Here is a 12,247-nt window from a genome sequence, read left to right as displayed (position 1 = left end):
GGATAATTTTGGTAAGGCATGCCATGCTTCACATCGGTGTTTTTCCTAGTAGACCCCCAAGGCTTTTTCCCTCTGCCAGAAGTTTGTTTCATGTATTGTTGTGCTTTTGGTTCCACGACAGCCAGAGAGATGTGATGCACTGGGGTATTGCCAGGCAGCTCACCAGTAACTTTAGCTGCTCTCAGTGAGAATAAATGCTGCAGATAAAGTCAAAGCCAGATATTTGCAGGGTATTTTCTTTGCTGACCACCTGGGACAGGGATATAAGAGCACAGGAATGGATGTATGGAGCCTAAAAAGAGAATCCTCTTGCCCAGGGCTCTGCCTCTGGTAGCAGCCAGAATTGGGCTGCTAGGACAGAGAGTAGCAGGGCAAACTTACTGTGCTCTTTCTCCCCTCTGTTCCCAGTATGATTTCCCCCCATCTCCAGATTGGGCCCTTTCTGAACCAAATGTATTCAAGTCATCTATTATCCATGTTTTGCTTCCCCATGTCATTTTCCCATTTAATACGGGTACTGTTCATGTGTGCTGCCGAATTCCTCCTTTCTTTCTTGATAAAAAGTTTCCAGTTTAACATCTCCTGAAAGTACCCTGATTGAAGTAACAACTGCTAATAAAAAAGTACTACATATTTTCCTTTTATGATTGCCATTAAGTACTGCTTGATACATTTAATCGTCTGATATTCCTAAGGCAGGTGTTTGCCTTTCATGAAACATTAATTAGAATCAAAGAGGAGAAAAAATACATATGTATATATGTATGTGCATCTGTTTGTGAACAGGAGACAGTAGAAACTTTGTGTTTAAAAAAGTAAGCAAATATTTGAAGGGAAGACTGTTAGGAGATTACACTGATATTTAAGCATATTAAACAAACAAAAAAACCTGTGTTTTTATATAGTATGATTTTAGCATCTCACTACTAGATGAAGTTTTATAAACTGTAACAGGGAATCCATATTGTATTTCTTCACAGTTTAATGTTTAGTGTTTATGAGAATAATTTCAACAATATCCTGAGAGGGAAGGTAACATACTAGCTATCAGAAAACAAAACAATTATATGAAAAACTACAACAAAAGAAAGCAACTGAGAGCTGGAAATTGGTAAATGCAGTTCAATTCAGCTTTTCAAAAACATGGGGAGCGCCCATATCATGGCTCTTAGCATTTGATACTTGAAGGTCTTAATGGCAAGAGGATACTTTCTCTTTAGTGAGATGAGCTCCCTGAATGAGTGCTGTGCTGCCATGCACATCTGCACCCAACCTGGAAATGGGCCAGAAGAGCCAAGTGAAAGCATGGGGGCTGCAGTTGTCCCTGCTCCAGAATGCCCTTGGCGGGGGGGGGGGGAAGCTGCTGCTTCACTTCACCCAAAAGAGGACCAACAGCTGTCATGGGCTTGTGTGAGCCTGCTGCTCAATGACCCACCACTTGGATCCAAAGGGACAAGGTTTTAAAAAATAATGCAGAAAGCTAGACAGATGCCTATAGTCATTCATGTAAGAACTCTAATAATAATGATAATAGATAATGAACAATAAATAATAATAGTAAATGCCAAGTGGGCAAAACCCACAATGTTTTTTGGCAGTCTAGGTTCCCTTTGAAAGTACAAGCAAATACTGTAGATCCAAAGATTTTCTTCAGCTGCTCATTACCATCTAAATACAGACATGTTTTATTCTTAGTTTTCTGCTTTTATTTCATTTGCCTGCACTTTTAGTTACTATGACTAAAAGGTTGGCCCAGAAGCTTTGCATGTCTCATAAAGCAATGATTCACGCTGCTAAATTTATACACTATTTGTGTCTTTGAATATTGTATATTTATGTCTTTTTTTCCTTTTAAAACCAAAGAAAAACTAAATATCCAAGCATTCAAAATTGGCCTGTGGGTGAGGTATGAGTATTTATCTGTTGGTTCTGTGCTGTATTATGAAGGCACATTGTCACATCTTACGTACTTAACAAGGTGTTATCACCCCAGTTTTTGTTTTTAGCCTGTTTATGTGTTTATCTTTGTGTTATATATCCAAGTATCACAAAAAGAGCCTTCATCTTGGAGCAAAAGGTGGATTTTTCAAGTTGTTCCTTGTGTTGATTGCTTATGTCATAGAATCATAGAATTGGCTGGGTTGGAAGGGACCTCAGAGATCATCAAGTCCAACCCTTGATCCACTACCGCTGTTGTTCCCAGACCATGGCACTGAGTGCCACATCCAGTCTCTTTTTAAATATCTCCAGGGACGGAGAATCCACCACTTCCCGGGGCAGCCCATTCCAATGTCTGATCACCCTCTCAGTAAAGAAATTCTTTCTAATGTTCAATCTAAACCTCCCCCGGCACAACTTGAGACCGTGCCCTCTTGTCTTGCTGAGAGTTGCCTGGGAAAAGAGACCAACCCCCACCTGGCTACAACCTCCTTTCAGGGAGTTGTAGAGAGTGATGAGGTCTCCTCTGAGCCTCCTCTTCTCCAGGCTGAACAGCCCCGGCTCCCTCAGCCTCTCCTCATAGGATCTGTGCTCGAGTTCTGTCCATGTTCATTCTATGTTCTTGATTTGTTCATACAAATTCTGAATGTCCATGGAAACTGTGGCATTGGTGGTCATGACAGCCAGTTGCCACTGAAGGGGGTGATGACACTCTCCTAACCCTTGGTCACAAGTTCCCATCCTCTCCCATGGGTCAGTGTAGGTACTTGGCAGACTCCATCATCTGGGGGGCTAAACCAGCAAAAGCAAGCAAGCTACTCAAGTAGGTTGGTTTTTTTTTTCAGAAATGGCTTTTTGTCACTGTGGGTCCCTGAACTGGCTCACTGCAGAATCAGACCAAAGGCCAGTGCCAAAATAAGGGAAAGCAAGTGGAGCAAGACTGTCCTGATATGACAGCTCAGCCAGATCACATCCTTCAACAGCCCAGATCCTGAGAAACACTGAAGGACCACGGGTTATGTTGTGCCCACCATGTAGGACATGCTCTGGCCCATCCAGCCGCTCATCCAGGCTGAGCAGGTGCTGCCCTTAACAGGGCTAAGCCCAATCTGGTTCTTCCTCTCATGATAGCCAGAGTACAGATGGAACACCTGATATCTGTCTGGGTCTCACCCCAAAGTGAACTTACCATCTGTTTTTAGCAGTTGTGGTCTATTGTTAAGGTGCAGCCATAAGTCTCATTTAACTACAAGGCCAGCAAGGGAGGAAGGTTATACAGTCTGAATACTGTAGAGGAGAACTGTGTGGTAAGGTGGGGTGATTTTGGACAGAAGATGGTCTATGGCCCTGAGTCAGTGTGTTTTCCATGAGGTCTTCTGTGAAGTAGGCAGGAGACACAGCCCCAGAGCCTGAGCTCATAGCAGAGGGGCTGAGGAAGAGTAAAGCAATCACAAGGATGAAAACTCAACACTGGGGCACTGTTTGGGTTTCTAACAATAAAGAAGAGCAAAGCAGTGGCTTGATGCTCATCACCAGGTCTGTGCTGGCTGTGCCAACCAGCTCTTGCCCAGCTTGCTGAGAAGCCAACAGTGCCAGGAAGCTTGTGCTTTGGTGGCTGGAGTTAACACTGCATGTTTGCCATGGGGTGAGAACATATGAGCAAACTGGTTTTGAGGAAGAGACACTGTGCAGTGGCTTGTCACCACGTGGCACATTGTTGGTGTGTCTGACCACAGTTCAAAACTTTAGTAAATTATATGTTTTTATCAGTGCTACTGCATATGCTAAGGGCCTTTCACAGTCTTCCTGTAGAACAGAGGTGGAGCACCTAGGAGGTCATAGGTAGCATTACAGAAAGAAAAAAGTAATCCTATGTTACCAGGGCTGTTCTAGTCCCTGTTGCAGGCAGTGCAGATCATCCTCAGGAGAACTTTATGGCCATCTACTGGCGAAGTCTCCATCTTTGTTTTACTTTGCAGACTTTTTTTACATCAGGGAGACAAGTGCTTGGCCATGTGTAAGTGGCAGAGATCCATTTTTTCACTTCTATCTAGAAACAACAAAGCTGAAGTTCTGTAAATCACTGTAAATGCCCACACTAATTTGATTCCTTTTAACCAGTGAACGTGTTGCAGCTGCTTATGGAGGCAACCAGCAGTGTCTGGGGGTTTCTGTTATTGTGATAGTTTCTACAGTAATATAGAAATTATGCTGTTTTTAGAAATAACAAACTGCAAACGAGTAAATGTCAAGCTGTGACAGGTCAGAACTCAGTTCTCTTCTTTGTAAATTTATCTTTCAAAGTTGATGTATTGATAGTAATTTGATACATCCTGCAGTTTTGCTGGGATATTATATAGTGTGTCAGTCCTGTTGCTAAACCTACCTTGAGGCTTTAAGGCTGCCTGAGATCTTGGCCATTAACAGAACTAGCAGCTTCCCTGCTGGGCACCCTGGCAGTTCTCACCTGCTGATGTCCTTCCAGATCTTCACTCTGGGCAGTCTGTGATGGACACTTATAGTCAAAAAGGGCTGCCACAATACGTTTTTACATATATATGTATGTATGTATGGTTTAAATTTATTTTGTATGATTTTAAAACACATTGTTACCAAAAAGAAAGTAACTCGGTGAAACAAACCCACAAGTATCTGAGTTTTCTGTCATATTTATTCTAAAAGTCTTCATCCACCGTGGTGCCATCAAACAGGAGTTTCTGGAGCCTTATGCTGACCAGAGACACCTGGCAGGACCCTGATGGCATTTAAAAGGTACGAAACATGGTTTTAAGGATTTTTTTAATGTCTCTGTATGTGGTCAGTGAGGGTATTTTGTAAATTGTATGAGAAAAAGGAAGATGGTTTGGCTAAAGGAGAGACCATCAGCAAATCAAGTGACATTATTACTGTGAGAGGGTCTAACCTCAGGAACCTCAAAAAAGCAGCTTGTGCTTGCTCTTTATAGGGCTCTCTGTGGATTTCAAAAAATCACACAGCTTTTGGAAGGTTAAAACAAGGCTGGTTGTTCTGGTTAAGATCTGTCTTCTTACCCAGCAGTGAGGATGTCTGCAGCACAGGGCTTAGAGGACACTTGGAGGTGTGTTCTCACTAGTCACAAGTCCCTGCTGGTGGCTAGTTTGTCATTTAGCCCACACTGCTGCAGAGGGAAGGCCTGAGGTTACATTTGCTGGCTCCATGTCATGGAAACCTTTCTCCTTGGCACGCTGAGCAAGCAACATCTGTGAACCTTGCAGGGGATGGTGGCAATGGGTGGCACCTTTTGTGGCTTATTTGCCTTTAAGAAAGAGGGAGCAATCTGGTCAGGAAGCAGAGGCACTGACTCTGTGCTATCTCCAGAGCACTGCTTTATGCCACCCTCTCCTATATAAATGCCCAGGAAAGCACACAGCAGTTCCCAGCAGTGAGGTCACTTTCTTGTACGTGACAAATAGCTTTTTTACGAGGTGCTGACTCTGCTCAAAGTTCATTTTTTCTCAGGGCTGGAAATTGCAGCAGCGTTACAAGCTTGATCTTCCTCCCATTTAAATGAGGATCTGAACTCCCTGTTACAAAATAGGCTTTTAAGAAAGCTCGTAAATCACATACAGAAAAAAAAAAGTGCACAAATATTAATTTTTAAAGATAAAGATTTTCTGGTCTTGAGCACTGGATTTTTCTATCTTCAATACTGAGCTTTAAAATTTTATTTCTATATTTGCTTTTTATTTTAGCTGGTGGGGTGTTAAAAAAAAATTAAAAATGGAGTAGTGGGACTGTTCGCAGTGAATCATCTCACCCAAGACTTTTATTTGCCCTGAAATTCAGATGCTTAAATGCAATTCCTTAACCTTTTCTGTGACAGCTAAATATATCTGTATTCTTGTCACACAGGTAAAATGCTGATGTGTCCTACTCTCTTGGGGACTACTTTTTGCTAGTTAATGTTGATATTATATCCTTCTGTCCATTTCTTCCTACATTTCAGAAAATCCCTGTGTGCCCATTTACACACATCCTGTTATAAGCAAAAATAATTAATCTGGAAAATCTCTTTGCCTGAAGGTGAAATATGAATCAAGTGTTATGAGAAAAAGAGGGCTGTCAGAAAGAGAGTAGTCCTTTTTTTTTTTTTTTTTTTTTTTTTAATAGTGCTTTAATTTATGGTTGTACTGTAAAAACATTTGAACAAAAAGAAAAATGCATTATTTGGGCTACCATTTATTCAAGGCTTAAAGATTTGTAATGAAGAGAACTGGAACATCAGTGAAATCACACACTAACAGTGTAAAGTGCTTTATGGGAAGTTCTAGCCCAATATAAATAGCCCTCAGCAAATTCTGGAAATCCCTGGAAGTGAAGTTTATGGCAGAGCATCTGTAGCTGTAATAGCACTGGCTATTGTAACAGAAGGTTGAAGATTGATGTTGAGATGGGAGCCTCTCAGTAGATGCATCAACATCAGAGATTCTTTCAAATGCTTTTCTTAGCATCTTAGCTTCCCCGAAGATTCATTCTTATTTCTTTTGTTGCTCAGTTTCAGTTTCTTTTCTTCCAACTCATTTTCATTTGACAGTCACATTCTTTCAAGAGAACTGGAAATTTGGATCTTAATGGTTTTTAAAGAGCTGGCTGGCAAATATCCATCATTTACCTTGAATGTCAATAAACCCAGGAATGTGAAGGAAGGCCCAGAAACCTGATGAAGGCCAATGTTTTTCCAGTACTTTAATCAGCTGAACAGGCTTGTATAGCTGTAGGTGAATGTGACTGCTGTGCAGGATAACCATGATGGCATTGATAAGGCAATCAATTAAGAATGTTTTATATCCGGGTAATATAATTGATGGAATTTGATGAGGATTTGGAGTTTGGATCTTGTCATACGAACTTAGTTATAGTTTCTGAAAGAAGTTTATCTAACCAAGGCAAGTGCATTGTTGTAGCAGGCTTAATTTGACTCCATACACAATATGTTTAGAAACTCAGGCAACATAACTTCAACATTGTGTTTTTCATTGCCTAAAATTTGGGATAACCGAGGCCATAGGACATGGCTACAAATGAAGTATTTTCACTGAGCAGAGGCATTTCTGTGGGGATCATTTGATGAGCTGGTGCTAATAGACCTTTTTTATTTGTCAGTGGTCTGGAAGGAAATAGAATTCATTGGCTTGCAGGTGATCCTGTGAGAACTGTAAAATAATTAAATGGAAAAATTGCTGCTGCGGGGTGATATGGATCTCTTAGCAATCTGTATGCAAGCAAACAACAGGTGTTTGTCCAAACACAGGGATCCATAGTCCAGATCTGAGTACTGGAAACCCTTTAATACAAGGTTTCAGGATTTTTATCTTATTTAAACTTGTCAAAGATACATTATGGAGTCTATATATAAAGTTGTTTAGAAAACAGTGTTCCATGAGCTTGGATCTGAACACATGCAGAATAGAAATAAAGCTCAGATAAAATAAAGCTACTTCATTATTGGAGTAGTATCTCAAGGACTGGGGTGTTTTCTCTGGCAGTAAGTACTTCTAAATCAGGACTTGAATTATTTCTTACTGCAAAATACACCCTAGTTCAAGCACAAATGGTTTCAAGTATGTGCTGTGGACTGCATTGTAGAAGAGAAAATATTTAGTGAATTGTTAAGGTCACTTCTGTCATAGTGATATATTACAGCTGATCTTTTGGGGCCCAGGGTATTCACTATGCTCTTGCTTCATTTTTCTTCTGTTCTTTTTTTTTTTTTTTCCAGTTCAATTTCACCATTCAGTATTGAGAGCACAAGGCGTCAGAGAAGGTCCGAGTCTCCAGACTCCAGGAAGCGGCGCATCCACCGGTGTGACTTTGAGGGATGCAACAAAGTCTACACAAAGAGTTCCCACCTGAAGGCTCACCGGAGGACGCACACAGGTAAGACTTCTCTGGGACTGTCTGCCACAGTTAAGATAAGCTGCTTCCTTTTCTGCTTGATTTAGGATGGATCGAATCTGTGATCCTATGGTAAGAGGCAAGCGCCTGTAACTGAATCACACAGATGTCTGCAAGTGCACCAGCACTGGCATTCTGGTACAGATCGAGAGCATGGTTTTGAATTCAGCTTCCCTGTCATCCCTGCTTTGCAACACCAGAGTGGTGTCAGACTCCTTATTACTCTCTACAGCTAACTGAAAGGACGCTGTATGGAGGTAGGGGTTGGCCTCTTCTCTCAAGTAAATAACAATAGGACTGGATTAAGTGGCCTGAAGTTACACTAGGAGAGGTTTAGACTCGATATTAGGAAGAATTTCTCTACTGAGAGAGTCAGAAACAGGAATGGCCTGCCTAGGGAGGTGGTGGGGTCACCATCCCTGGAGATACTAGAAGAAAAACTTCTAGATGTGGCACTTCCAGATATGCTCTAGTGGGCATGGTAATATTTTATTTGGCGGTGAGGAGAGGTTTGACAGTTGGATGCGATGACATCTTAGACATCTTTTCCAACTGTGACAAATCTGTGATTCCTTTCACATGAAAATAAAGATAGAAGTGGCCTCTAGGGACACACTTACTGTGCTTCAGCAAACAGTGGGTGGTCAGTGTGTGGGACCAACCAGGGCTAATACAAAGAGAAGCTTCAAGAAGAGCATACAGTATGGACATAGATCTTGAGCACCATTCTTTTCACTCTACAGACCTTCTCCTATTAAGCTAATAAGTTACTTTTACAGATGTAACATTTGAATGCAAGGTTCAGCTAAATGCCTTCAGTTCAATTCAAGTGTAAACTCAAGAGCTCAGTATTTTATTTTCTTTTTTTGGAGGCTTTCAGAGGTACCTACCACATGCTGCAAAGAAGTCAGCCACTTTGTGAGAATAGGTTGTGCTGGGCCCCTGTAACAGAGATGCCAGAGCTGCCCAGATGAGCTGGATCCCATTCAGTGAAGTTAACACTTAATCAATACATGGTGTCCTTACTAACTATGAGCTGTTACGAGTCCACATGACAAGCGTGTAAGGGTAGCTGAAACAGTGATATGTAATTGTTGTAATTTTATTGCGGGTAGGCTCAGGAGCAGCAAATTGAAGTAATAAAGAACAATTGAAAAGGAGATTGCTTGGATGGCTGGAAAGGCAGTGGACACAATGCACTGAGTTTCAGTGCTGTTCCTTAAACTCTGCAGCTGATTTGCTTAAATTAAATTTATTGATCTCTCTGCTCTTAATGTACTCCAGTGTTCTTGTAACTCCTTGGGGAAAAAATAGTGTTTATCCAGCATGTAGCATAATGTTATTCTTTGCTGAGAATATGGTGATGCTTTGTGTGGTGTGATGTGCTCTAGAGAGTATGAAATACTATTTAAAAAAAATTAAATCATAGTTTCTCCAATTCAAATGAGGCCATGTCTCCATCACTCCTTCCAATATGATGTGTTTTGGTTGGTATGACTTGTGTTAAGAGGAATACTAAATAAATCTCTGTTTTAATACCCTCTACTAAACCAGTTTCTGTAATGGAAGGGTCCCTTCTTAAAAAAAAAAAAAAAAAAAAAAAAGAGTCCCTTCTGGAGTTTTGGTGATCTGGGAATGTCATTATGTTTCCCTCCAGACCATTTATTCTAGTTTCTTCATATCTTCCCATTAATGCTTGTGACTTGTGTCTCTTAATTTATCGCATTTTGTCTTAATTCTTTTTTCCTCTTCCCTATTCTTCCCCATCTTCAATGTGATCTTTCATCCCTACACTTCCAACATATTTTATATACCCTTACCCTCTCACCTGGTTCTCTGTCATTATAGTTTTACTTCCTTTACCTCAATCTAGCCCTTCTCTGTCCCTTTCTTTCTCCCTGCCCTGATGTCTAAGTTGTTCCTCAGCTCTGGCCCTTGAGCATTATGTGGCTGTAGCAGATCAAAAGGCAGAGAGCCCGCCAGAGGCATGAAACCTGTAGACTTTCTGGTTTGAGCCAAAAATGCTGTTTATGTGCTTATACCACGGGGAGATCATTCCTTTCCAGCCTCTGCAAGACTTCCGACCAGTCCAGAAGTATAAGCAAGCACTGTGTAAGGACCTGAGTTACAAAACTAGACATGAACAGCCTCAGAAATGTCACACCCAAGGTAGCCCAGAAGGCTCTTCTCTGCCGTGATGTTTTAGATCACATTTGTCATGAGTCTGTAATTCATTAGTGAGCTCATGGCAGAACAGCACTTGCTGGTATCATACCTGTTCAGTGTTAGTCTGCATCACTGCATTTAGGGTGCATTTAGGCTATGCACTTAGGGTGCTCAAAACTCTGGGCACTGAAGGCTTGAAATGGTGTTGATAATCACAGCTTTGGCAGCTGTAACTCTCCAGCAGCATGAAGAGAGTTTCTGTGCCTGCCATAATCACCGGATCCATCTCCTCAGCCTTGGTTCCCTGGCAGCTGGGTGTCTGGGCTATGCTATCTGTCTGGGATCTCTGGATAGTCAGAGAAGAGGGATTGGCACCTCTGGGGCACATTATTCCTTCTTCAGGTAGACACAGGAATTGGTTTGCAAAGGTGTTTCTTCATTGCTGGAGACAGAGGAAGCCCAGATACCTACCTGTTAGCTGGCTGAAATGAATCCCCACCCCAAAAGGCAGCTGCCTGAAATAGTTTGCAGTCATATTGATTTATTCCTTCAGGGAGAAAAGAAAAATAACTCATTAAATGGTCAGCTGCTAACTGCTTTTTATTGTCATGTCTTCATACCTGCTGCAATGTAAGAAGTGTAGTCTAGAGACAAGGTCAGCACTGCATTTAGCCAACAGATCCAGTGAGAAAATCTGCACTGTAATATCAAAATTTAATGTGTTTTACAGAACACTTATAATGTCTTGATAAGAAGGTGGTATATTCAAATTTACACCTAGCCTTGGCCTTAAGTGTACTCTATGTATTCATCTCATTTTACATTTTTTTATCTTGGTCTTTACTTTTGCTTCAGGCAAAAGAAGTTAATTATTCACATATGACCCACAGTAATTAGTGTGCAGTTTTGGATAAGTATAAATGAAGTATGACAGCTATGCATGCAAGGGTGAGCAAGTTTCTGTAGGAAACTTTCTGAGAAAAGATCACAGAAACTCATCATTGCATAATCTGGACTTTTTTTTTTTTTTTAAAGGCAAGATGATCTTGCTGACAATCATTTACCTAAGCAGGATATGTTTGAGAACTCTCTTTTTTTTTTTTTTTTTCAATTACTATATATGCATCACCACTAAGACATTTAGGGTCATTGGAATACGGCGGGGGGGACGGGGGACGGACAGAGAATAATGCTGTATTTTGACAGGACACACAACTTTTTTGGTTGGACAGTGTACTTCTTTTAAGCTTAATTAAGAAAATATTATAGCCAGGAATATTTACATTTAATTATCTTCTAGTGACTCCTAGTTTTTTTTAAGCCTGCTGTCATCTAGCTCCCCAGTACTTCTCTCCAGTACCCTCAAAACTTTGTGTACTGGTGTGGGCACGGAGTCCACTGGGGGGCGAGCTTGAATTGCACATCATCTCTCCAACTGGAGAAACTCTGAGTGAAACCTGTAGTGGTTAGAACATTTCGTAAATCACAAGCACTGGTATCAAATTTCTCTTTCTAGTATCAGCTTCTTCTTGTTGGTTTGCCAAATCATCAAATGAAGCTATCGGGAGGTATTGGGTGTGATGGAGAGAGCCTGCAGGGCTCGCAGGCAGTCTCACGGCTCAGGTTTATCCACTCTTTCTGCAAGGAAGAAACTGTGAGGAATTGGCTCACCAGAGCTGTGCAGAGTTGGTTTCTGCTTCAGTAAACTTCAAGAAAATCACTAATGTGTGACTCTGCAAATGAGTAATCTTTAAAAATGGGAGAACCAGCAGCCCTGTGTTAGTCTGCACTCAGCATCGGTGCTGGCATCAGCCTCAGGAATGGGGAGATCTGTAGCTCCTCTTCCTTGTGTGCCCTGGTGGGACTTGCCTTCTTCAGCTGTCTAGTTTTACTCTGAAGATGAAGAGGGCAACAACTATTGTGTATTTTTTTAAGAAACAGCATAACTATTTCAGGCCTTTTAGGTGGTACTAAAGTTACCATCCGCACTTTTCAGTAGGACAGCTGAGCATTGCAGACTAAGTAACACTGGTACCTTCCACTGTGTTTTTTTCCCCCCCATCAAAATTTAATTCGAGAAATATTTAAATTTATCTTAATGAATTGTTTAATTTTCTACCAGCCCTGGTTTGTGAAAGATCTACAGACTATGTTCCCTCTGTAAAGAGATTATGAGAATCTGCTGTGTTTTATGTAAATCAAAGAGTCA

The 12,247-nt window shown here is 41.2% G+C and overlaps 1 protein-coding gene across 13 annotated transcripts in view; it reads left to right on the top strand.

Moving 5' to 3' along the window:
• KLF12 (KLF transcription factor 12) overlaps window positions 1-12,247 on the top strand; it is a 249,071-nt gene that overhangs the window by 215,117 nt on the left and 21,707 nt on the right. For all 13 annotated transcript variants that reach the window (XM_071741198.1, XM_071741127.1, XM_071741143.1 and 10 more), the window contains one exon: window positions 7,697-7,854. In XM_071741198.1, coding sequence (XP_071597299.1) covers window positions 7,697-7,854 — 158 coding nt within the window. The remainder of the gene's footprint in view (window positions 1-7,696; window positions 7,855-12,247) is intronic.

Source organism: Heliangelus exortis, chromosome 1, assembly GCF_036169615.1.
Source record: "Heliangelus exortis chromosome 1, bHelExo1.hap1, whole genome shotgun sequence".
NCBI lineage: Eukaryota > Metazoa > Chordata > Aves > Apodiformes > Trochilidae > Heliangelus > Heliangelus exortis.
This window is presented reverse-complemented; position numbering and strand designations above follow the sequence as displayed.